This window comes from Lepisosteus platostomus, chromosome 5, assembly GCF_059453375.1.
Source record: "Lepisosteus platostomus isolate fLepPlt1 chromosome 5, fLepPlt1.hap1, whole genome shotgun sequence".
Lineage (NCBI taxonomy): Eukaryota > Metazoa > Chordata > Actinopteri > Semionotiformes > Lepisosteidae > Lepisosteus > Lepisosteus platostomus.
In genome coordinates, this window is record NC_142615.1 from 38782448 (window position 1) to 38810300 (window position 27853).

At 40.0% G+C, this 27853-nt stretch overlaps 1 protein-coding gene and 1 non-coding gene across 2 annotated transcripts; one reads left to right on the forward strand and one right to left on the reverse strand.

Moving 5' to 3' along the window:
- Positions 1–220: 220 nt before the first annotated feature.
- LOC148666284 (antigen WC1.1-like) lies at positions 221–24649 on the forward strand. The gene is made up of 11 exons (XM_088630971.1): positions 221–278; positions 16906–17220; positions 18325–18651; positions 19077–19388; positions 20216–20359; positions 20641–20739; positions 21136–21207; positions 21640–21726; positions 22226–22312; positions 22501–22572; positions 24273–24649. Exons 1-11 carry the CDS (start codon positions 221–223, stop codon positions 24446–24448), a joined length of 1749 nt encoding a protein of 582 aa, XP_088487097.1. The 3' UTR covers positions 24449–24649.
- Positions 24650–27182: 2533 nt separating this feature from the next.
- trnaa-ugc (transfer RNA alanine (anticodon UGC)) lies at positions 27183–27254 on the reverse strand. Its single transcript has one exon. It is a non-coding gene; the product is annotated as a tRNA-Ala (tRNA).
- Between the last annotated feature and the right edge of the window lie 599 nt (positions 27255–27853).

The window sequence follows — 27853 nt, forward strand, 5'->3', positions numbered from 1 at the left end:
CTCTGATATATATGGAGAAGACTGAAAGGGCCCTGTGTGATTGGCCATCCCGCCTGTGTGAGAGGTTCCTGCTGTCAGTCTGAAAAGGCAGTGCTGGGTGTGATTGGCGGGGCGGGGGGCTGTGTTGTTACTGGGGGTCTGGGGTGCGGAGCAGCAGCTCAGTTGCCCTGTGGTCTCAGGGTGAAGACAGGGGTCTCAGCTGCGCTCTGTCCTGATGACAATGGAGAGCTGCCTGTCCATCTTCTCTCTCGCTGTCCTGGTGCTGCACAGCTCAGCCAGTAAGTGACAAGTTTTCTCCTGTACAGACAGACAGACAACAACTGGAATTAAATTAATTAGATGTTTTATGTAAATGGAGCAATAAGTGGGTTGAACAATTTTTGAATTTTTATTTAACATTCAGCTTTGTGGGTATTCATCAAAAATATTATAACCATATTTTATCTTGTTCTGTAAGTAAGGAAATATAATTAGTTGCGTCTAAATATAATTAGTTGCTTTTAATTTTTATTGGATTTTTTAAAAATATTCTTAAGATTTCTAAACATTATATAACAATAATGTTATAGATGGATAGAGCAGAAGCTGGCCATTATCACCCTCTATTGATAATTTGTGAAAACATGGAGCGTATAAAATCTTTAAAAAGTTATTTAACTTACTTGTTACTGTAATAATAAACTTTATATATAAGTGATAATTTGAGTGATATGCTGTGACATGTGAAAAAAACTTCATTTACTCGAAAACAAAAAAAGTGTGAGCAATAAAAAATGTTTCTAGAATAATATCATATTATACAGGATGATTCAGAAATACCCTGGGTTGTTTATTGTTTTATTGTGTTCAATTCTGACTCCTCTGTATTGTCTTATTACAGGCTGGTGCATTAATAGAGATACACGTGTTTTTAAATAGTGAATTATTATTGAGACTGATATTAAATTATTACAGACTGATGTATTAATAGATATACAGTAAATGTGTTGTCACCACCTAAAGTGTTTATGCTAGAGAATTAAGACTGGAGTTTTAATGCTGCCATTATATCTTTGGTGTATTCAGACAGTCCAGGTTTCTATCGTTAAGTGTGATATTCAGTTGCTGTGAAAACAAGTAGTTCCTCTAGGCATTATAAGAATATGTGTTCCAATATGATAGGAAGTTATGAATGTGAATTCTTCATTTTAAAGACATACAATTTCATTTTGAAAATGTAAAACATTTTCAGTCATAGGACAATTAGCTCTTGTATTTTACAGTGTGAAAATAAAATTGATATAAGTATTACCTTGTTCATTTAGACCAGGTTTGCTTGTTTTCACATTGAAAAGGACAGGCTGATAAAGGTTACATTCTTTATTGCTTTATAAGCTACAAAATGAAAAATATTAACAAAATTGTGGAAATTCTTAGTATTGTAGATGTATTATTATTAACTGGGGTCTCATCAGAAACTGAGGTGTAATATTAATAATTTAACAACTACAAGACATTGTGGCATTACAGGAAGAATCAAAAAATGGTAGTTGTGTTTTGTGTTTATACAGGATTTGTCTATTATTTAACAGCTAAATAATTTAATTTGTGTTTTTAGGTTAGTTATCTAATGACAGGGTTTTTTTGTAAATTGTGAAGTTTTAATAAGAATGCTTTATTGTTTTTGACTACATTCGAAATCTGAAATTATTATCAAATGCAATTATATAAGTATGAGTAATACAAATTAAATATTTAATTACATGTTATCATACAAATGCAATATTTAAAAATTAATTCGTAATCACAGGACTCAAGTTTAGATTTTTGAGCAGTTGCTCAGGACAACATCATAATTAATGTATCTGTGCCTATATGTTAAACCTGTCTGGTATTTTTGAAAAATGTTGTTCTTTAATATAATTTAATCTGATGATCATGTGTTAAGTTTTGATGTTGGCAGGTAAAGGCTAGAAAATCATTGTCAACAATTCACATACAGACAATGGGAATATACACCTCACACACATTTCAGTACAACATCTGAAGTACCTGTCAGCCTCTGACCACTGTTGTGACCACAGGTCCCACTAACACAGAAACACTGGTCCCAGGACATGGAAGCCACAGAGTTAGTACAGTGTCCAGTATAGTGACCACAGTCTCCTGGAACCCAGGACCAGCCATCTGAGGTTCTACAGTCATTACAGCCACTGCCCGCCGTAGTGACCACAGTATGCAGAAGTGCTTTTCTGTTTAATTTAAAACTCAGCTTTATGGATATTCCTTAAAATTATAATTGATTTTATTCTGGTGCTATAAATAATAAAAATAATAAAAATTTCACCTTGACAATTAATCATAATATTAATTCAGCTTATATGTTTTTTAAACTATTTTCTATTAATGCTGTATTAATAGTTTTATATGCAGTTATACACTATTACACACAACACAGACTAAGGATAATGTTTTTTAAGTACTAACATATAATTATTATAACTATTAATATTGTAGATATTTAGCAACCTTATCAAAAATGTTATACAACTTGACAATTCCTTATCTATTACCATAATAATAAAATACAAAATTTTGGCTGTAATTTGGGTCATGTGCTAGGACTTGTGGAAATTTTCCCATTTGCAAACAAAAAGGAATACAAATGTTTTAACAATAATACAACATCTTCAAAATATTAACCAGGGGTTGTTTATTTCATTGTGCTCAATTCTGCCTTCTCTAACAGGTATAATAACAGACTAGTGTATTAACAGAGATCAGTGTGTTTTTAAACACCGTTGTATTGATCTGACCGGTATTTAATTTTACACACTGATGAATTAATATGTGTTATTAAACACTGGAGTATTTTTAGACTAATATTTTAAACGAGATAAGTGTGTTATTTAATACTAGAGTATTATTGAGACTCCAGTATTATTACCATTGACACATTTTGTATTTACTGTATTATTAAAGTAACATTAATAATAATAACATTATAACATTATGGAAATGTTATTAAAAAATAGAGTATTTTGAGAGAAGGTGACAATTTTAGTGCAAAGAACTATTACAGACAGGTGATCAGAGATAAAAGTATATTTAAGGCACATTTCCGATTAACAAATAATATTAGTAACTATTGCAGGTGAATGAGCTAATACAAATAAGAGTACTGAAGGTAAATGTATTAAAATATTTGTGATCCATGGTTATTTTTGAGAATGATTACAGTAGTTTTAGATACTATGGTAATTATATTGCAGAAGGATCTAACATTGTAACACGATTGAGGACAAGACATATAGTTGTGTTTATTTGTTATAACAGTCACATTCAGGTGGTAGGTATTTGTATTGCAGTGTGTTGTAGTTTTCTGACCTGAATCCATACTGGGTGCTTTTAGACAACAATGTCCAGTTTCAGTAACAACACAGGAGTCCTGAGGCAAATCTTGTAGTTTTTTCAACTTTAAACAAAAGTTTGGGAACTGTTCAGACTGGAGTTTTATTTGAGAAATGTGTCTATTATGTTGGAAGAAATGTGTATTTGACCCGGAAGTCCTTCATTTTGAAGAGAGAAAGGTTTAATTATTTTTCCATGTTTATTCTGAATTTGACTGATACTTCACAGCTAAATGAATTGTTGTTTGTAAGTCTTAGATAACTAATGATAGGGATAATTTTTCTTATATTATGGAATTGTTTTTAAAAAAGAGTAATAAAAACAACCTGTGCACTGTGATCCTAGAATATATTATTAAGTGCAACTATAATTCAATCTGTGAATTATGTACTAAGATCTTGAGAGGTAAAAGCTAAAACACATTGTTCACATATTTATCATGTAAGCATAGCAAAAAAATATATGAATAAAAAGTAGTATTTGAATGAATTGTAGCATATAGTGTGTAATGGAAAAAAAAATATTTCACACTCCAAACTGAAGGTGATTGAAAATTTAATCAAAAAGAACAAATCTAGTTACTGTAAATGTGCTCTGGACAGTAAGTATACACACTTCACGTAAAGACTGGGCTGGGAGTGACTCGCATCAACAGCAACATTCCCTTGAGCGCTCACCCTGTCATTCAGACTGGGTCAGGACGTCTTTCAATTAAACCTTCAGTCTTTCATTCAGGCTCCCAGTCACACTAATCACCTCTTTATTTGAAACTGTTCAGAGCACCGAATCTCCATCATTAGAGCTAAGCCTTGTGAACCTAATGATCGCATTCCTCTCATAGTCAAGTTTATCACTCGGTTATTTTAATTTCTCACTACTCCTGCTCTTCGATCCCGAAATATTTTCGCTGTTTTAATTCTTTCCTTTTCCTCACTGACTCTCCAGCCTTTCTTTTCTTTATTTCAGCTGGGAGACAGGTGTCCCTCTTTATTTTTTCTTTCTGCTCACCTTTTTCATTCAGCCCAGCAGCCAGCATAATAATTCGATCTGTTACTCCCTGATCATTCAAACTCTGAAAGAGCTCAAAGTCCTTCACCTGGGTTTCAATTATATCTCCTCTGCAGATTTTCCAACTTTCTGCAGCATTACAATTCACATATTTCAGCACAAGTTGTGAAGCATCCATCTATTAAGAAAATAAGATTCTGTTTTGGATTTTATAACTTATTTTCAAAGTAGACTGTTGAAAAGACTTATTAGTGTTTAAATCTCTTACTTGATACAGACATGTGGTCAGTGCCCACTGCTAAGTACATGTGGGGCCTGAAACCCAGATACACCAGATACACCAAACCTGGTTTCAGTCATTCAGCCTTCTGACACCACAGCCACTGTCCATTGTACTGACCACAGCTTCCAGAAACACAGGAGCACAGTCATTACAGCCACTGACCACTGTACTGACCACAGCTTCCAGAAACCCAGGAGCACAGTCATTACAGCCACTGTCCACTGTACTAACCACAGCTTTTAGAAACACAGAACACCGTCATTATAGGTACTGTCCACTGTACCGACCACAGCTTCCAGAAACCCAGGAACACAGTCATTACAGCCACTGTCCACTATACTGACCACAGCTCCCAGAAACACAGGAACACAGTCTTTACAGCCACTGACCACTGTACTAACCACAGCTTTTAGAAACACATGAGCACAGTCTTTACAGCCACTGACCACTGTACTGTCCACAGTGGAACAGCCCTCTGCAGTCACACAGTGATATGGACAGAGAGATATATAACAGGATCTGGACACAGGTGTGTGGAGGGAGAGGTAAGATGGCTGCTGGTGGACTTCCTGTCACTCCACTGTCTCTTCCCCATGGGAGAGACTAGCAATCCAATCAAACAGGTAAAACAAAATAAAAATTCCAGGTGTATTTCTGAAATGTCTTAATATAAAAATATCCTGTAGACATGGTGATAGGGATTGTTTCTCTCTCTCTGCAGGCAGTGCTGATGTGAGGCTGGTGAATGGTGCCAGTCCCTGTGAGGGGACAGTGGAGGTGTATCATGGTGGAGAGTGGGGGACAGTTTATGACAATGGCTGGGATCTCAATGATGCTGCAGTGGTGTGCAGACAGCTGGGCTGTGGATCTGCTGTTTCAGCACCAGGAGGAGCTTACTTTGGACCAGGGTCTGGATCAGTCTTGCTGAGTGAGGTTTCCTGCAGCGGGTCAGAGTCTGCGCTGAGGGACTGTGGAAAAGATGAAGTGAAACAGTATAGCATTCCTCATGCCTATGATGCTGGAGTGAGGTGTTCAGGTAAGAGACACAGACTCTCTCCAGTCTCCAGCACTGAGGAGAATTAAAACTCCTCGATTTATCTAGAGTCCATCATCACAATCCATCTGTCCATCCTCCCATTCTTACTGCTCCTGTCCTGCTGAGAGCTGTGACAGCACCCCTCACAGTCACTGTGTCTTTTCTCCTTCTGGATTGTATTTCCTGCAGTGTGTAGAACAGATATTGAAAACTGTCTGAAACCCCCAACCCCACCTGTATGCTTTCTGTTAGGTTTTACAATTGACAAATAATGAGGCCAAAGGACAGTGTTTGATCATAAGGCTATAAATCTACAAATAAGTTTACAGTATGTGATCGATAGATCTGTATAAACAAATTTATTCTTGGTCTTGATTTGAAAACTCCAGTTTGTCCTCATTGTAATTCATCAGGATCATTTTCACTTACAGTTCTGCTGTGTCTCTCTTACTTCTCCCTTTTCTCTATTTAAATTCAGATTCAAAGAGCTGTATTGATCAAAGAATTACAGCATTGACATTGAACATCAGTTGCTTTTCTCTGATATATTTACAAACATAACAACAATGACTGCATTCTGTGAGATTGAGTGAAACAAATTAGTTACAACAATATCTAAAAACTATAGAAATAAAAACTATAGAATAAAAACAATATGACTGATATGTATTCTCAAAATTTAATCTCTTACAAAGTAGAGGAGATCTCTCAGCTTCCTGGTCCATTTGGTAGTCAGTATTGATCCAAGGATCTCATCCACTGTTTCTTCAAGAAAGCTGGGATATCTGGTAACCTGTTCCATATTCCTACAATCCTTTAGCAAAGGTGCCCTCAGTTCTCAGTGTACATATGTAAACTTTTTTAAATACATAATGAATTCAATCACACTCTCAGAAAATAACTAAAAAATCTGATGTAACATCTCAGAAAATGTCCTTCTCCCTCTGTTCCATGTCTTCCAGGGTTCAGGTTTCAGAAAACAAAAACGCTTTGTAAGTTAGTGTCAAATCCAGAAACCAGCTGCTGTAAACAGGTAGCTCTTTGGATGATTACAAATACAGCCTTCATTTCCAAAGTAGTGTTTCATTATTTACAGAACAATAAAAACAACCCAAAAACAAAAAAAAAACTAATGCTAAACATTTGAATGAGCATCTTCACATGAACTAATACAACAGGCAGTTAAGCTGCTTACCAGCTCTTTAATATCTTTCTCAAAAGTGATCAGTCCCTTCCTTCTGCTCCCATCTCATCAGGGTGAACTGCTTCCTGCTTTTAAATGTCACCTTACAGGTGACTGAGGATGGCAGATCAATCTTCATGGGTTTGACAGAAATCACAATCTTGTCTTGTCTCCACATGCTCATCCCTTTACAAATTAGAAAATAATATGTAGGCACTGTGCCTGAAATAAGGTCACATACTGTATGCACCCTTCTGTAGCCAATATATACTGTAGATACATGAAGAATAATACTGTTTCTATTAATCTTAATAGAAGTGAGCTTCGGTAATTGAGCCTATACTTCCTCAGGGTCTATTTCTCTTTACTGTGTCTTGCCCTCAGCTAATGTGTGTTGTCATATTGTCCAGAGTGTCTGTCAGTGCCCAGGTCAGACAGTCCTGCTCTAGCAGTGCCAGACTGTGACAGTCCTGGTCTTGTCCAGAGTGTCTGTCAGTGCCCAGGTCAGACAGTCCTGCTCCAGCAGTGCCAGGCTGTGACAGTCCTGGTCTTGTCCAGAGTGTGTCAGTGCCCAGGTCAGACAGTCCTGCTCCAGCAGTGCCAGGCTGTGACAGTCCTGGTCTTGCCCAGAGTGTGTGTCAGTGCCCAGGTCAGACAGTCCTGCTCCAGCAGTGCCAGGCTGTGACAGTCCTGGTCTTGCCCAGAGTGTGTGTCAGTGCCCAGGTCTGACTGTCCTGTTCCAGCAGTGCCAGACTGTGACAGTCCTGGTCTTGCCCAGAGTGTGTGTCAGTGCCCAGGTCTGACTGTCCTGTTCCAGCAGTGTCAGGCTGTGACAGTCCTGGTCTTGTCCAGAGTGTCTGTCAGTGCCCAGGTCAGACAGTCCTGCTCTAGCAGTGCCAGACTGTGACAGTCCTGGTCTTGCCCAGAGTGTGTGTCAGTGCCCAGGTCAGACAGTCCTGCTCCAGCAGTGTCAGGTTGTGACAGTCCTGGTCTTGTCCTGAGTGTGTGTCAGTGCCCAGGTCAGACAGTCCTGCTCCAGCAGTGCCAGGCTGTGACAGTCCTGGTCTTGTCCATAGTGTCTGTCAGTGCCCAGGTCAGACAGTCCTGCTCTAGCAGTGCCAGACTGTGACAGTCCTGGTCTTGCCCAGAGTGTGTGTCAGTGCCCAGGTCTGACTGTCCTGTTCCAGCAGTGTCAGGCTGTGACAGTCCTGGTCTTGTCCAGAGTGTCTGTCAGTGCCTAGGTCGGACAGTCCTGCTCCAGCAGTGCCAGGCTGTGACAGTCCTGGTCTTGCCCAGAGTCTGTGTCAGTGCCCAGGTCAGACAGTCCTGCTCCAGCAGTGCCAGGCTATGACAGTACTGGTCTTGTCCAGAGTATCTGTTAGTGCCCAGGTCAGACAGTCCTGCTCCAGTAATGCCAGGCTGTGAAAGTCCTAGTCTTGTCCTGAGTGTCTGTCAGTGCCCAGGTCAGACAGTCCTGCTCCAGCAGTGTCAGGTTGTGACAGCCCTGGTCTTGTCCAGAGTGTGTGTCAGTGTCCAGGTCAGACAGTCCTGCTCCAGCAGTGCCAGGCTGTGACAGTCCTGGTCATCTCCAGAGTATCTGTCAGTGCCCAGGTCAGACTGTCCTGCTCCAGCAGTGCCAGGATGTGAGATCTCTGTTCCTTGGGTTTATAACGCCTGGAGTAACGCTGCTCTTCTTTTGTGAATTAGATGATAATGATCAGCCATTTCTTCTGTAGTTATTAATTTCATACCTCTGGCTCCACTGAATTGGAAGAAGCAGAATTCATGGATGGATTTGTTATCAGTTTCTGTTTTGATTGATTTCACAGCAGTCGGTGTGTAACATGTAGCACTACTGTCAGCGCTGTAGTAATAGTTATGGGCATGTTGAGCAGCTGGAATGATAGTGATAATTTGGGTATTTTGTAATGTTCTACAGACTGATCAATTTGGTGTCTGTGAGTTTTATTTGCCCCAGTGTACAGCTAATAATGCACTGAGTTTCTTCAGAGACACAGTTTAGAGAACAGGTGGAGGTGGAGGTGGAGATTGGTGATTTAGCCTCTTTGATCTTAATATACATCTAAAATTATTTGATTAACATATATCTACATTATTTCTGGAAGAAATTAATCAATTTTACATTCAGTTAAAACATTCAGCCACAAAATATTTTTTGGTTTAACTATTTGACGTTGACCTTTCAGATTTTCTTCCAACACTCCTCTCTTTCATTTAATTTTTATATCCTATTATCTATTTTCTTATTGAAAGCACTTTGCATTATTGTACAATTGATTGTAATAGTATATGCATTTATAAAATGTAATTTTCTACGCCTAATCATAGGTGTAAATCTATTTATGAATGGAACAATAAGAAGTCAAGATTTAAATTGAGAATCTATGATATCTATTTTTCACATGAAGGTAATTTATTTTCATAGGGTAGTAAGTTTAATTCTCACAGGCACCAGGTTCAGCGACAGTGAGCAATGAGCTGCACTATGAGAGATTACCTGCTCAGACTGACAGCCTGTAGTTCTCTATTGCAGGTTTCCTGAGGCTGGTGAATGGACACAGTCTCTGCTCTGGGAGAGTGGAGGTGAATCTCAAGAACACCTGGACCTCAGTGTGCGACTCTGACTTTGACTGGCAGGGTGCAGAGGTTGTCTGTCGGGAGCTGGACTGTGGGGCTCCTTCAGTGATACACAGAGGGGCTCATTTCGGACAGGGCCAGGGTCCAGTTGGGTCAGAGCAGTTCCAGTGTAAAGGACAAGAGTCCAAGCTACAGCACTGCCCCACTGCAGCCAGGCCAGAGCAGAGTTGCTCCCAGAACAGAGCTGTGGGTCTGACTTGTACAGGTAAGAGAGTCACACTGTTTTCACTCATGGAAACAATCGTTATAGAGTCGTAAATTATACATATTGTGATTGGGTGATCTCTGTTGTAGACTGAGTGATCTCCAGGGGAGAGTGGGTGATCTCCTGAGGAGTGTCGAGTGGGGCAGCACGCAATCGGCAGGTTCTAGGCAGGGTCCCAAGCACACACCCCACACACCAGACTTAATTTAAAACATGATTTGTTAGCTGGAACTTACAGTATATGACCTGGACCGGGCACACTAGACATAGGAGCTTGTTGTTTTTGAGGATGTTGTCATTTTTGCAGATAACCAGGGTGTAGCAGAGGGGAGTGTGAGTGACCGTAGGACAGTCCCTGTGGCTGTGTGGGTGTTCCCATCAGCGCCCGGTGTGGAAACTGCTAGGGGAAGAAAATAACACAGGTGGTTTAGTGTAACAACTGAGGGGATGGTGCTTTCTGCCTGGGCTGTTTTGTGAAACGTGTATCTACAGCCTGTGCAATGGTGAAAACTGCCCTTCAGCCTTGAGGCTGGGAAAACGAATCAGCCTAGGCTGTGCCAAAGCCTGTTTTAATAGCAGCAGCCTACCCTTCAGCCCTCAGACTGTGTGGGAAAAAAAGTACAGTTAGCAGGTAGTAGGTAGATTTTTCAATTGTAACAAAGCTCCTCACCAATGAAGCTAGGAAAAGTAAGGTAAACAGCCAGTGTGATGGCAAGGACTGTTACAGAAATATCAATGCTATTCTTCAGGCCTAAGACTGGAATTGTAGAGATAAAAATATAAGTGAAAACCTTCATCTTGGGGACGGTTTATTAATACTTTATTTCAATATGTGCCAGGCTTAGGCAATTATTGGGGAATTTTTCTGTCTCCTCCAAGTCCTTCCTGGTTTTATGTGGCCTAGAGCAGGGTGCTAATTGTCTCCTATGAGCTGCACATCGTTATCTTATGTACAGATGCAGCCATTCAAAATGCGCGGTAAAAACCCGCGGTACGGTAACCTACCCACAAGCCACCGCGGGGCACCGGAGCATACCGCAGGGCAAGTGATTGGCTGGCCAAAATGACCGACAGGGGCACTCGTGGTGCATTGGTTGGTAGTGCAAAGATTTAATCATTTAATGTCTTTACTGTGCACATTTTAATCCGCTTAGTTTTGAATATTTATATGGATTTTACTACTAAAGGGAAATTTTAGTAGCTGAGCATAAAAAGAAGAGGAGCATAACGCATCTGAAGGTCATAAACGATATTAATTTAAAACATTACTGTATGTAGGTAAACTGTACTGTGTATGGCTGGTCTTTGTAGTTTAAAGAAAAAATACACACCAGTCTTCCATTTCTCCCTAAACATTTTAAGCATGAAAGTTTTATGAAACGGTACCCAAATATGCGATTGCTGTATAGAATGAATTTTAATTAAAAAAAAATATTTAACACGAACATTAAGCTGTTTACATGTTCCGCCTGAGAACAGTCACCCGTTGCTACCCAACGCAGAATGGTGATTGGCTGACACCATCTGACACCCCTCTGATTGGAGAAAAAAGACGTGCTGGTTTGCTATACCAGGAAGAGGATTTCTTTCAATTCTAAACGTGTATTTTAAAAGTTTAAGAAGTAAAAACCTTACAGCGTACACAGATTTCTAAACTGATCAGGATCGTTATCTTTGTCTTATGCATAATAATGTTCACCGCTCTGTCCAGCAAATTAATAATAAACTTTATTTTATATAGCTTTTTAAACGAATAAGTAATTAGATTGCTCATAAACCTAATCACTTGCTTTTTCTTTTTATTTAGGCTCAGATTTCAACTATAGATCGTATTATTAATAACCATAATAACAACCAACCAACAAAAACAACCATATAAACATAATACCAACCAAAAACATAGATAACAACCACAATACAAAATCAAATAATCAAACCATTTTACACTCGCAAAGTCCTCCAATTATCATAATCCCGCCCCTTATGCAAAACCAAACCTTCCTCCCATCCCAGTTTATCCTGTTTATCATAAACAAAATCCACCTCAATTTTCAACATAAAGCATTACAAAAAATCAATACCTCAACACTCCATACTCAACAACGATAATTCACAAACAGCCAGAACATGTAACTACACATTCCCAAACATAGCCCCGCCCCTTATGCAAAACCAACATCCCTCCCCTGTTCTCTCTCTCCCCTGGCGGTTGTAATTGTTTTTATTTTCAAATAAATTTTAGCAAAGTCATGTATTTTAAAAATCTTAAGATTTTTCTATTTATGTCTTTATTTAGTGGTTTCATTAGTGACAAAGGCTAAACTTTCTTGGAAAAATGTCTTTTATGTAAACCATGTTTGCTATTAATTCATTCAGGGCTAAAATATGTTCATTGTCTTCTAATGAAAGAAGGGTTCCTTTTGCCGTAGTCGGGAGCCTAGTCTTTAACTAGTAAGTACTGTATTTACTGGGTTTTTGAGGGGGGGTGTCTTTCGCTGGAAATCTCGCCTCCTACTTTGAAAATACCCGTGAAACCGGTTCAATTCGTCACAGCCAGCACTCCTGCAGAGAGTTGGGTTGTACTTGCAGTGCATACAGTACACGCGTTATGCTCTTCGTTAATGTCTGTGAAGTTTTATTTAATCTCTGAGCCATACTGATTCTTCTGGAAGCCAGTTTCCGCCAGGGAGTAAAAAAAAAAACACACTATGGTATTCTCTCCAATGCAGTGCAGTTAAAAACATACCTCTGATGCTGCTCCTAAATGAATATCGTTTATGACCATCAGAAGCTTTATGCTCCTTTTCTTTTTTCCAGTGGATTGAACAGGGAGAGGCATTTCATGATGTACTTTTCACTGATGAAACAACAGTGGCTCTGGAACAGTTTTCAACCAAGTCGTTTTATAAAAAGGGGAGATATGTACACGTTACTGAAGCTAAAAGTTTAGCCTTTGTCACTAATGTAAACACTAAATAAAGACATATAGAAATCCCATTTTTAGGATCAGAGTCTTACATGTGGTTATTTCGAAAACGTTTGTACGTGCTCCTTCTTACCATGTTACTGTTTACCGTTCCTGACCATATTAAGTTTAAGTGCCTGTGGGCACTTTTCCTGTCCGTGGGGGGTGGACCGTCTTTCATTAGAAGGTTAGTCAGTTCTACTCTGAGAATGTAGAGGCGGCGGGAAGTGCCCGCGGTCATTTAATTAGTATTAAAATCTTAGTTATCTTTCTAGTTCACAGGTTTGCATGCATAATTTAATTTTGAAAGCCACTGAGACATCAGGTACTACTGTTGTATTTATGAAAAAGAAACAAAACAAAAAACATACTAACAACTGTGCCATCCTACTCCTTAGTTAATACATTTTATTCATAAACAGTTAACATTGTGGCAAAATATTTTGAATTATATTTAACCCTATTTTTTCTTTAGTTTTGTATTTAACTTATTATATGATAGTCAGACTTAATGTATATTAATGTATATTTGAACAATGAAAATATATTTTTACAAGATTTTACATTAAGCACTTAAAATTAATATGGTTAATAATAGTAAACTGTAACATGCTGTTACAAGATCGGTTAACTGCGAAGAAAATCCTTTCAGAGAAAATGTTTCAGGTGTGAAGAACAAACCTGTTCCCACACACCCTGCCCCCACTACCATTAGAATATACACAAACATTTTAGCGTTTCATTCTGAGCAGAAGACCCTCACACCTGAAGAGTGCTGGCTGTGACGAATTAAACCGGTTTTACAGGTTTCAATCACAGATTGGGACTCAGTAAAGTAACACACAGCGCCACTGGATTTGATAATACTGTACCTAACCAAAATCCGCAATATGGAAACAGAACCTAATTGTTGATAGATGATGTACTCGTAACATTTTTTCAAGACGAACTACAACATTTAAAAAATGACTTGTATGTACTTGATATCTCTAATCAATCCACGGGTTCCAGCACAAAACGAAACTAAAACGCATACCGTTTCGCGCTTCTTATTAGTTGCTCAAAAGTAATTTGACCGTATGAAATGCATAATATAAACCTAGAAACATATACGTGAGCAGTACTTAAGCACTGTAGTATCGGTGTTAAGACATACCTCTCAAATACTGTAAATCAAGTTAAAAATATCTCAAGACCGATTCTGGTCGTAATGAAACCATGTTTCGTGTATGTTTTCTTTTTCATCTTGAAATAACTCATTTCTAAATACCTTTTTCACTGTTAACATCTTGTAGCAACTTTGTGACAAAATATACACTCTGACAGTTCATCCTGCTACCAACATTAAATAAAACAAATCTTAAGATTTCTATATTTATGTCTTTATTTAGTGGTTTCATTCGAAGCTTACAATGTTTAGGGAGAAATGGAATACTGGTGTGTGTTTTTTTCTTTAAAGTACCGAGACCAGCCATATACTGTATGTTTATGTTAAGATTTCCCTTCAGTGGTAAAATTAAATATGAATATTCAATACTTAAACGGGCACAGTTAAGACCTTAAATATACATATACATATTGTATACAGTACAGTTTGCATACGGTAATATGTTTATGTTACGCGATTAAAAAATAAATAAATAAAACTGAAAGGTCCAGCACTAGCTGGATTCGAACAAACAACCTGCCAGTTGGTAGTCACACACATAGACCAGTAGGCTACAAGACAGCTCGCATAAGCAGGCAGGCGAAACAGCCCTGCCGCAGTACACGGATATAATCATACCATTATTAAATTCTTGAGATACGCGATTCCATATTATATTCCCTTTTAATCAAATTCTAAAAGTATGCTTGTTGACTCCGGTATCACGTTAGTTAAAGACTTCAAAGCTTACAATGTTTAGGGAGAAATGGAATACTGGTGTGTATTTTTTTCTTTTCATGATAGGTGTCGCATTTTAAATCATTTTCGTAGTTAGAAATTATGAAACGCCCTGTTAAAAGCAAGGAAGTTTTTATGCCCGTTGAAGTAAAACAAAATGCCTGACAAAGTATGGCTTGGACAGATTCCAAGTGCTTGTACAAATGTGCTAAAGAAATTATACTTTGAGTATACAGCTTGTCCAAAGTCATCCATTATTAATACTATTAGTAATATCTTCAGTAAAGGCTTTGATGCATAAATATTTCTGATAAAGGTAGGTTGTGTACTTTTGTCCAATTGAGCAATCTTGCTTTCATAAAATATACCAACATTTGAATGACTGATGATTAACATGCTGTAATACACAGTTCAAAATTAAAGGCTCGAATGCTGTACATGAGAGGTTAAGCTCCCCCTGGCGGTTTTACAAGGCGACGCCGGATAGCTAGTCACGTGACACACGTGATACCACGTGATACCCCGGTGGGCGTGTCGCGGTATGCCGTGAAATACCTCACCCATTTTGAATGGCTGCATCTGTATGGGGAAAACTTGGAAAAATGAGTCCCCAGGGAAAGTAGCACCCTTTGAGGAAACAATCACTTATGGCATCACAATATCTGTTCTTATTCTATGCCTGCTATTGGTTTTTCAATCACTATGTGCTGGATCTTATAGTTTTTTTCACTGTATTGGTACTTTAATTTGTTGTATTTCTTGTGGCCTGCTGTGGTGTCATGCTGGTGAAGTTCTCTCCTATCTGCAGGATACACAGGGTTCAGGCTGGCTAACGGCTCTGACTCCTGCTCTGGCCGAGTGGAGTTACAGTGGCTCTTCAAGGACTGGGGGACAGTGTGTGACCTGTACTGGGATCTGAGAGATGCCAGGGCTCTCTGCCAGCAGCTGGACTGTGGAGAGGCTGTAGCAGCACCAGGACAGGCCTGTTTGGACAGGGCAGTGGACCAGTATGGGCTGATGTGTTTGAGTGCCGGGGCAATGAGAGCCGTCTCTCACACTGCGCTGTCTCTTCATGGGGGAGAGCAGTGTGCTCTCATGGACAGGACGCAGGAGTCATCTGCTCTGGTGAGAATCGTGTGATAAAACACAGTGACACTCCCTCTGCTTACACACAGCAGCACACTCTTTTCATGATTGACTGAATATCTGCTCTGTTACACACTGCCAGTTATGTAAGAGATGGAAAGATGAAAACACATATTCCTTAAAACGTGAGTGTGTTTTAAACATGTCATATCTATCTCAAATATTCCCTCAAGGGGTTATTAGATTGTCATTTTCTTTCTGATGGAGAGATACACAAATAAACTGAGGACTAAAAATCAGTTTTATATTTATATTGATTTCACTGATGGTTCTAAAAGATGAAAGAAAGTTATTTAACTCAGTATCCTGTAATTAACATCTGACCTGCTTAATTAGTTTAATTAATAGAGCCCAACTGAAAAGGAGCCTGAAAAGAAAGTGAGTCTCAGAAAGTCAAGGTTTACAGATGTTATGTACACCTGAACCCCACACACAGCTGACACTCCACTGGTGAAACATCACTCCTGTGGACAGAAATGAGCTGCTTCCTTCTCTTTTACAGACTCAAATATGACCAGAGATTCACCTGGAGCAGGTAAAGAGAGGATGAGGACTGTCTTAATCACATCAGTGCTGATTTAATTCTAGTTTCATTTCTTGTGCTTAATTGTACCTCTCATACACGGTTCACAGTCTGATTTCTCTCTCTCTGTTTGTTTCACAGGTTTTCCTTCTTCAGCTGTTCCCTCTTCCAAAACACCAGGTATGAATTAGCCCCTGTTCTGTATCTCCAGGGCTTTCAGTGTGTGTTGATGTCTCTGTTGCTAAGTGGAATCCCAGATCAGTCTGTGAGGCAACAGCTGCGTGTGTGCAGTTTTTTTCTGTGTGTCACAAACACACTCGGGTCTTTGGGATCTATGGTAAACACATCTATCTGAATAATGCAATTTGTCACCGGTGGAGCTATTGTCTCTGTGCCCGGCAGTGGGTCAGAAAAGTAACTTATCTGGTATACTGCTTATGAACAATCTGTTACAATAAGTGTATATACTGTATTAAATTAATCAAAAGTCAAGAAACACTGTACTTTGACTGTATCTGCTGTGCCTAGTGGGCTGAGCTAATCTTCAACTTGTAATAGCAGGTCATGGTGATCTCTTAGAACTCCTGATCTCTGACCCCTGACCTCTAATTCTCTGCTCCTAGATCAGCTGTCCCTCAGGCTGGTTGGGGCAGGAGTTGACTGTGCTGGGAGGCTGGAGGCTTATCACAATGGCTCCTGGGGGACAGTCTGCGATGACTCCTGGGACCAGGCAGACTCTCAGGTGGTATGCAGGCAGCTCCAGTGTGGGGCGGCCCTCAGTGCTCCAGTGCCATCCTCCTTCAGCCAGGGAACTGGTCCCATCTGGCTGGATGAGGTAGGCTGTCTGGGGAATGAGTCGTCCCTGGGGGAGTGTTCCTCAGCATGGTGGGGACAGCATGACTGTGGACACAAGGAGGATGTGAGAATCCTGTGTTCAGGTAGGGGAGATAATTAAAATTACAATGATTCATATTCTTTAATCCCACATTGTGGATAAGGCTTTCATTTAGAGTGCCTAGATGTGTTTGACTTGTGAGGATGTGAGAATATTGTGTTCAGTAAGTTAACTAAATAAAATAATCCACATACTGGAATTCCACATTGTGGATATGGTTTGCATCTGGAGTGCTTAAATACATCTTGTTGAGGAAAAGACTGAGCTGGATGCAGAATTAATTTTAAAATAAATATTTATATTGATGAGTTCAGGTGGGTAGCTGCATCAGCATGCGTAGACTGCAAAGGAACAAGTAATAGGTTTATTCCATGCTGAAAAAAAGAAGAGAGAAAACACAACGTTTCAGCCGTGGAGCCTTCTTCAGGTGTTTATATTGATGATACAGCTGGGAATGCACATATTCACATCCCAGCGAAAATAAATAAAGAGAGAAAGAAACTCTGGCACTCAAGATAAATTCCCCTCCACTAGTGAATGGAGATATTCATCTCAGTCCTCCAGTAAACTCTAGGGTCCAAATTTTAAACTTCTCACATCAATAAGACCTGTTGTCTGTTTGGGTGTATTTGTCTTGGCCATTATATTTCATGATTTTCTGCCTCAAATGTTTCATTTTGATTCGTTCCAAGAATCTTCCTGTCAGATCCTGATGAACCACTTGGTGTTAAATGTCACCCTGAGCCACGTTTTCTCCACTCACAGCGCAGCACCACTCACCCTGAACCACACATTCTACTTTCATGTCTCAATCTCTTAGTTGTGCTCCTGCTGAATAGCCAAGCTGATCAGAATGACGTTTAGGATCAGAACCTGATCATGTAATGGGATTTTAAAGCTCTGTGTGATGCACTGTCCAGATTCTGAATGAACAGCACCACACACACCTGTCACCTTCATGTCAACTGTGTTATTATACAGCTGTCCTTGTTTCATTACGTGAGTCAGTTATAACTGGATTAGCACAGGAAATGAGACTGATTGCTGTTCACATTGTTTGTTGTTTTTTTTCTTATCAGTTCAGAATGAAACATTGGGCTGTCTTGTCAAGGTTTGTTGCCTTTGACTTTCCCTGCTGTCTTGACAGATCACACTCTCCTGAGACTGTCTGCAGGCTGTTCAGGACAGGCAGAGGTTTACTACAACGGCACCTGGGGCAGCATCTGTGCCAACAGCATGACAGACTCCACAGTTGCAGTGATCTGTGAACAGCTGGGCTGTGGAGACAAGGGCACCGTCAGAGAGACAAACTCCAGGCTGAGCCCTGATCCCAAATGGCTGGACTTTGTCTCCTGTCGCAAACATGACTCCACCCTGTGGCAGTGTCCCTCCTCCCCCTGGGGTCAGAATGACTGCACAGATCGGGAAGTGGCTGAGATCACCTGCTCAGGTACAGAGGGAAGAGTAATGCTCTGTGAATTTTTGTTTTGCCATATTTAAAACAGACAAAAGCTTTAAACTGAATTCTTAGTAATTTATATCCAAACATGTATAAAATGAAATAATTATTATTAATCTTTGAAGGTCCTAGAAAAGAAGCTGACTGAAGCACTCCAGCCCCTCAGGAAGAGCAGCCTCAGCAGCACTGCCCAGGTGAGTTCAGTGTGTAAAACAGTCAGAGACACTGCAGCCCTGAGCTGAGGAACAGTAACCATACAGCTCTCTTCTAGAGCCACTCAATACCTCACTAACCTCTACTACAGTCACTGAGCTGAAGACACTCAGTAAGCTCTCTGCTCTCGTCTACAGTCACAGATCTAATGACACTCAGTAACCTCACTGCTCTCTTCTACAGTCACAGATCTGATGACACTCGGTAAACTTTCTGTTGACTTTCAGTCCCACTGGCTCTGCGCCTGGCTGGAGGCACTAACTGCTCTGGTCGGGTGGAGCTGCGGTACGAGGGCTCCTGGGGGACAGTCTGTGATGACTCCTGGGACCTGCAGGATGCCCAGGTGGTCTGCAGACAGCTGGGCTGTGGGGATGCAATGAGCGCAGAGATAGAGGCCTCATTCGGACCAGGGAGTGGCACCATCTGGCTGGACGAGGTGAACTGCACAGGCAGTGAGCTTCACCTGTGGGACTGCTGTCACTCTGGACTGAATCAGAGCGACTGTCGACATAAGGAGGATGCAGGGGTTACCTGTACAGGTGAGGAGAGTCTTAGAACTGTAGATGAACAAGGTAGCAGATCAATGGAGAAGTTAGACTTATGTTACCCATACTCTATCACTGCTTAATATCTAACTGAACCAACTAAGATCATCAGTCACAAGATTGGGATGTTTTGTAGCCCTGTGTATGTGAACAACACTAGGCTTTAATTCCGAACAAGACACCATTCATCCAGCAATCCTAGATTTGACCTCAAGGAACAAATGTAAAGATTTTCTTTTTAAGACCACTGTGGATTCAACCTGCTGTAAAACCAAAGGCAAAATAATGACAGTTCTCCTATCTCTTTTACAGGTTTGTCAGAGACAACAGCCAGTCCAGCAACAGCTACAGGTGAAACAGAAATCTTCCTTGTCATTGATAACTCCTGTCTTTCTGTCTCTTCAGATTCCCAGTGTATCTGTAGTGTCTCCTCTCCTCTCTCAGGGTGAAGATCAGTGTCTCTTCAGATTCCCAGTGTAGCTGTAGTGTCTCCTCTCCTCCCTCATAGTGAAGATCAGTGTCTCTTCAGATTCCCAGTGTTGTTGTAATGTCTCCTCTCCTCTCTCAGGGTGAAGATCAGTGTTTTCAGATTCCCAGTGTAGATCTTGTGCTAGTGTCCTCTCTTTCCTTACTGATTTAGTGACAGTCCTGATGGGTTAGATTGGGAATCCTTAACTATTCTTCGGTGATCTTGGATTAACCCTGAAGCCATGATAGCCACATATCGGAACAGGAGGAGAACAGGACATGTGTCGAAGTGTATATGAGCCCAAGAGCACCTCTCCTGATCCCTGTTCATCCATTTTCTCCCCCTCTCTCAGGCAGAACCAGGACAACAACCCAGACACAGCCACTGGGAGGCCTGTCTGCCTCGCCCCTGGTCCTCCTGCTGCTGGGGGCTCTGCTCTTCGTGGTGCTGGCCCTGTTAGTGGGGCAGCTGATCCAGAACAGGAATCTGAGGAAAGGTAGGGAGGGAACTCTCCATCCACATAGTGACCTCTAGTGGTCAGTTCTATCACTCACATGGAACTTATATTTACATAATTACCTTGAGGAATAAACCTGGTAGAGAAAACCATTTAAAGTTTAAAAAAGATTATCAACAATTACAGATGGAGATATCAGGAAATTTGCAAATCCAGAAGCATAACATTTATGTGCTGTAATGTCCAAAGAAGGTTTAGTAGTCAATGTCTTGCACTCCTCTCCCTGTATGTTAACCCTGAGTGTCTGTTTTCTCACACAGCCCTATCTAAGGGAGCACTCGCCCCCTATCATGATGCCGTTTATGAGGAAATAGAGTACAAACTGGCCAGAGAGGGAACCTACAGCGCCCCCAGGAGAGGTGAGTGGAGAGAGTCTTCAGGAGTGATTAGTCTCCATCTTCTGAGGAAGATCTGAGGACTTAACACTTGTAGAAAATCTCACCATACTGGTTTTAAATCTGTAGAGTTTTCTTTCTCAACTGCTGTCAAAGTAAGTGAAGGAAAGCATCATAAACTCTGTGTTTCTGTTGACAACCTGGCTTCTCTCCCAGTAAGAGACAGTGCTGACTGACTATAGGATTTTTTTTTCTCAACTGGTGTCAAAGTAACTGACACCACAGTTCACAGTTCCTGATCTGCCTTATACACACAAACTCTGAGATACTGTTCACACCCTGGCTTCTTCCACAGCCAGTTGAAGACAATGAGTCTGCTGTCTGACTGCAGGTAATATTGATCTGTCCTCCTGTTCACAGGGAGATTCCTCTCTGACGAGCTGCCCTCTGGATACGATGATGTGGAGGACAGTGAGGGAGACCCAGTACCAGGTGAGGGGAGATGGAGTCAGGGGGCTCAGTGTGGGAGTGAGGAGGTCTTCAGTCCAGTACTCACTCTCACCTCAAACCAGGCTGACATTTAGAGAACTTATGTAGAAAATCCTGAATTATATAAATATAACCACACGTGTTTCTTCAGTGTTGCCTCACAATAGCCTTATCTCAGCAAATCATAGATGCCGAGCAAAACTAGACCTGGTCAATACTGGGGTGCTCTCATTGGTTTTGATAGAAAAGGAGACTGCGGAACAGCATGCTGTAAAAACGGCCTTTCAGATCAGATTAATTAGCGACCCTAGAGTTTTGGCTTAACAATACACCACAAAACATTTAAAATCACACTTTCCAATTACTTTGCAGGTCTATGGTCAAAGTAAGTCTGAGTCCTGAAGTGTAAATTCTCTGTCTCTCTGTGTAGTTCAGGAGACTCGATAACCTCTCTGAAAGAAGAGATCCCAGAGTACTATGATGATGCTGTAACTGTACCTCAGAGTCCAGATGCCTTGTCTGGTGGGTTATTTCAGTCCAATCACATGGGGAAACTCTGCACCAATCCCACAGAGTCTGAATCTCTCTACTCTTTCTTGGATCTAAGCCTCTGAATACGGAGTCTGTACTATTCTGTACCAGTTACATGAATCTGACTCTCTCTCTGTGATCTCAGCCCTGCACACTCAGTCTGGGTCACTGCTGCCAGTGTCCGGCTACTCTTCAGTATCTCATAGGATTCAGATCACCACCCTCTCTGTCCAAATACAGCCAAACTTTCTCTGCCCTGTTTTCCTTCAACATCTTATTTGAAAATCTAGGAATTGTTTTACATTTATTACAGTTGTGAATAGGACTGGAAATCAGGTTCCCCCTGATCTCCTGTACTTAGAGCCTGGAGTTTTAGATCCTGTGTGATGTTCAGTTAATCAGTGTGTTCTGATGAGCTCCAGCAGTCCTGTGCTCTAGATAACTCAGTGTGCTGATGTGTGACAGTGAAGCTGTGCTCTGTGTGCTTTAGGAAAGCTGATGTCCTCTGTGAAAGAAGAGGCCCCTGAGTACTATGATGATGCCATCACTGTGCCCCATAGTCCAGACACTGTGTCAGGTGAGTTATTATAAATAAGACTAAGGAGTACCACCTGTACCAGCCCACAGTAGCCTTTGTCATTAGAAATTAGTCTCAACCTAATTTCATATCTGCAAATAAACACTACCTAGAAGAGAAAAGGTCTCTGACAGGCCAGTCTGTGTCAGAATGACAGAGCCATTACTGACCTGCTCTTCTGTTCACAGGGAGACTCCTCTCTGATGAGACACCCTCTGGATACAGTGATGTGTTTAGCAGTGAGGAAGACCCCACTTCAGGTAAAAGGGGCTACAGCCAGGGGGCTCGGTGTGGGTTAGGTAGTTCAGGGATGGGAAAGATAACCTCCAGTAATCCATCTCTGTTGCACTGTCATCCAAGACAGGGGGGAATCAGGCATTTTGCAGTAGCGGTAGCTTCACTCTGTCATGTCCTACAAGGATCAATAACAGCCAATAAAGACTTAGATCACAAAGATCACAGTCACTGAAACCCACCTACTGACACACCTAGCCAATCAGATTTAAATTGATTTAAATTGATCAGCAGCTGATTAATGATGAGTGAATGAGGTCTGGGCAGAACAGCTGTTCTAAAGAACAGCTTTAGATTCCCCAAGACCAGGAATTCTGTTCTCTGACTGCAGAGAGAATTACTAGGCTCAGAAATTACTAGGTCTTCCTCACTGTGGTTTTAGAGGATTGATACTTCATAAGTATAAGTGAATTCTACACTGAATCATCAATTCTCCCAAAAAGATACAATTTAATTAAAAAAACCTATTAAACGCTTTTGAGTACAATATTGTTACATCTATTCTGTATACTATAACTGTTAGTCCACTAATAGCCATTGATATCAAAGCAGAGTACTTCTCAGTTACAGTATGTTCTGTTATGCTTATTGTTTGTTATGCAAATTATGATTATATAAATAAATTGTATATTGTCTGGTTAGAATACATGTGTGAGACTATAGATTATTATGTTTGATTAGTTTCTAAAAGTCTACAAGTACTCTCAAAATATACTGCTATAATTTCTTATTTAAAATATTTATTTAAATTAAAATCCCCATTTACTACACTATTGTGTTACTATGTAAGTGTTTTAAAAAATCTAGGTACACCTGGGTAATGTCATCAATTCCAATTCCAATTACAGTACATGGCTAGTGGCTGCAAAGCAAGGAGATGTTTGCTGAGGTGTGAGATTCAGAGATCAAAGCAACCATAAAGTTCTGGGTAAATGATTGTCAATCAACTTTCCAGGAATGGTAGAAGGTGAGAGCTACTTCTTGCTTCTACTACTTGTCCAGATCAACTGGAAAGACCAGACTGGAGTTTAGTCTTTGAACCTCATAAAGAGAGCTTGCCTTTCTGTTGTTTTTAGAAACTTTTATTTCTTTTTTATATAATCCCTTAGTTAAAAAGTGCCTCTCCTGGCTAGTGGGAGCATCTTTAGAACAGGGAGATAGGTTCCCATTCATTTTGTAGCAATTGGGTTCACAAAGAAAGAGATTTAACTGTAGGTTGTAATGTCTTTGGTTTAGAAGGTTTGGTTTATCTCTTTCTTTTATGTAGGTGTTCTGTAAAAGCTGAATACTTGGTAGCAGTTTGAGGATTTTCTGGGTGTTTAGGATGTAGGTGTCTAAAACACCTTGTTAGCAAATTTGTAATTGCGTGTTGTATGTTTATGTTGTGTGTAGTGTTGTTAACAAATATTTAACTAATTGTCTCAACTATTACTTTTTTTCAATAAAGCTGTTCCAAAGAACAAATCTCTTATGTGCCTTTAACTATACCAAATGCTTGGGTATATTCTTGGCAAAATCTTTAAAAGTTGGGGGTTATGATTAATTTATTTTTTAATTTATCTACTCAGTCATTTTTTATATTCACAATTTTCATAATCCTAATATGTAACAATATTATTTCAATAACTGGCTCATTTGACAAATCATGAGTCTGTCTCTCTGTCAGGTGTCCTCCAGCCTGGCCCTGGAGTGGACAGGGTCCTGCCCACACTGCCCTCTGAAGAAGGAGCCCCTGCCCCTGATAGGACTGACTACGATGATGTTGGGGATGACTCTCAGGGAGAGGATGGGCGCTGTAAGACTGACAGGGCTGTCTGGGAGAACCTCCTCCAGCAGGTCTAGACACAGAAGAGCTTCACCAACAGAGTCACACAGTCTTAAAACAGTTCTGAGCACTGAGACTGTCTGTGACCTGAGTCCACTTCACTCCACTGCTTCCACACTAGCACTGTCTGTCACCTGAGAGCTCTGACCGGTGAGTCACTGTCCTCATTGACTTTGTCTACAGGACCTGCAGTTTGTGTTTTAAAACAGGACCTTAAAGTTCCCTATTCCATTCAGTCTTTTTTCTTGTACAATATGATATATGCTGATGTGCAGAAATGTATATACATTTTCTTAACATTTCCTTTTTAAAAATAAACTTTTTAAAACCATTTTGTCATTCATTTGTAATTTCTTAATTTTGTACAATTAAAGACTTTTAATTAAATATATAAGGAACCTTTGGCCACTCACAATGATAAAATCAACCCCAGAAGGAGAGAATGCCTAAATGTTTGTGATCAATTCATAAGTATGATTTAATCCACACAAGGAACAAAAGGCACTGTCGACAGAGCCAGATACAACACAACCAAAGAGACAACCTGGCTGTTATTTACATTCCCTTCAAATCAAAAGGTTAAGGTAGATAGAAACTTTATTGATCCCATGAGAAGAAATTGCATCTATCTATCTAAGACTCCTTGTCCTGCCTTCAGGAGCTGCTCAATTTAAAACGCAGCATCCCACAGCACTAGAGACACCCCAATATTCACTTTATACTGCACCTCAAACCATAGGTATTTTATAGCACCCAGATTGACCAGTACAGAGCACTAGATACAGTAAAACATCTTCATATTTGAAAGAAATGTGAGTGTTTTGCACATTTCAAGCTACACCAAGTAAACATTTGAGTACCTAAGTCAATATCACCTGGACTGATCAATAATGACCAACATCGGCAACTTCCAAGAAAATCATTTTCACTCATTGAATTTGATCTTCATACTCATCCTGCATTCTCAGCTATAATACTTCACAATTACACTGCAGATTTGGTGGAAAACTTCACAAATCTGTACAATTGTATTTTAATATCTTGGTATATGTACCTTCATTTTAATATACATGTAAGCATAAATGCTGTTCAGTATATTGTACTTTTGTTGTACTTTTTAAAACATTTTACCTGAGGACGCAAGGGGACTGTTATATCTTGTGATAGATGCAAGACATCTGTAAAAGAAGGTGAAATTTTAATAAAATTGGTGATTAAAAGAAAACCACAACTTGTATGATATTATCCCCTCGATATCGAAGATCAATTGAAGGATTTGAAGAAACTATCAAAGAAACAACAGCAATAGCAGATGATTTGGGTTTTGAACCAATGATTACACCTCAATAATCAATTCGTCCTCAAAAAATGAAGAGACAGGCATGTTTTGAGCCTCATAATGATCCTCTTCTGGATCCACAAGAAACGTGTTTTGGATGTACTTATAACTTCCATCGAAGAGAGATCTCATCAGTTGCATACAATTGAAACTTGACTTTTTGGATGGTATTGAAAATATTTTAAAAAAATAAAATAAACAATTTTCCAACGAAGATCTTGTATTGCCAGGATCTATTCTTAGCGTTTGGTAGTGATAACACTCCTGATATTGATGGAGTAGAAACGTACGATGCGTTGACAGGATTTCTGAAGCGAGAAGTCCTAGAATGCCGCCTATAAATGAGCTAGGATTCATACCAAGAAATACTTTTTGTTTTCCACCCAGAAGGCTGCTATTGCATTACCAGTTTTGGTAGCTTCTGGGCGCGATTTTCCAAAACCGAAACTAATAACAAAGTTATTTAAGATGCACCATGTCCAAAAATGGTAAATCGAGACTAGTATTACTACAGAAGAAAATATTTAACTGAAATATTAATAAGACTATGTAAGTATAAAAAGTAGAACAATTCAATTTATATAACTTATTTTTTATTCTTATTAGAAATGGGCTCACACACCGGAAGACACTAACGTTTATCTTCGTTAGAGTGTGTGAATAACAGTTTAACCCAAAATGTTTGTAATTGTGATTTTGTTAAAATGCAATAAATCGTCTATCAGCAGTAAGAAATTATTAAGAAAGTAAGAAATTGTTTTATTTCACAAACTGTAAGACGTGAAGAGAGTTTGCAGTTCGTATCCTTCGCTTTGTCTTAATTAAAGCGTTCAGGATCCAAGCCCGTGTGTGGACGGTTGTGTTTCTTGAATCTCTTGTAATCATCAAAAGTCGTTGTTTAGTCCTTCAGTACTTTCTCGAGTTGTACCATGGATATTTTATACGATTAATACTATTCATGCTCTTTTGCCTTTTCCTTCACATACGGAAAAAGTTCAAAGTGTCCTTATGGCTGTGCTCCACATCTACACGAGAGCACCTGTAACAGTACAAGACACGCAGTGAGGAATTCGCGCAGCTTTCAGTTTAGTGTGGAGTCCAGAGGGAGGATTGCTCGCTGAATGATTTCTCAGGAAATCCCGGGTGAGATTTAACAGGTGATTTCTTCAACAGCCACGACAAGTGTGGAGACGTTCTCTGGATTTCCTGAATATGATGTTAAAATAGTTCAAATCATTTGTTGTAGTTAACAGAACTAAATGCTTTGGAGGTACATCTAAAACAGCAGAGCAACACTGTAGCACTTCGTGTGTGACTGAACTTAATTGTGTAAACCTGGCTCTCTATGAACACCGACAAAGAGTTCTCACTCAACAGAAGACTGCGATGTGAGCACAATAATATAAAGCACGTGGAGATGCCAGGGATTGAACCCGGGACCTCATACATGCAAAGCATGCACTCTACCACTGAGCTACATCCCCGGTGCCGTGTGCTAATGGAGAATGCCTACAATTTCCCACTTTCGTGTTTCCTCTACTACAGAGTAAATTCATGGGAATGAAGAAATAAGGAAGGAAAAATAATCGCATTGAAGCTTCCAGAGACTGGGCAAAAACGAATCAGTTATTTTTATATCCAGTCACATGGGCGACGGTGGTTAATTCCTCGACGGGGGAGTGCTTTTTTACCTCCTTACTCTACTGTCTTTCAATTCTGTTTTCTTTGAAAGCTTTTTGCATCTTTTAAGTGATCTCAGTTAAACTACGCATAGAACAACAGCAGTACTGATGCACACTTCTTCTGTACAACTCCAGTGATAAAGCCCTGTCTGTAAATATTGTAGAAGAACGAAAAAGGGCGAAACAACGCTCCAACCACAGGAATGGTAACCGGAAGGATCGTGTTCTTATTTAATATGTCATTTTGAGATGCCTTGTCAACGCAGACAGGCGTTAGAGCTGACCAAATAATTTATAGTGGTGGTTGTAAACATGGAACATGTTATTTCTATACCAGGAAGAAAGGAGCAGACTCTTAAACTCTTTAACTCTTAAGTTAAAAGAGACAAAAATGACACCTA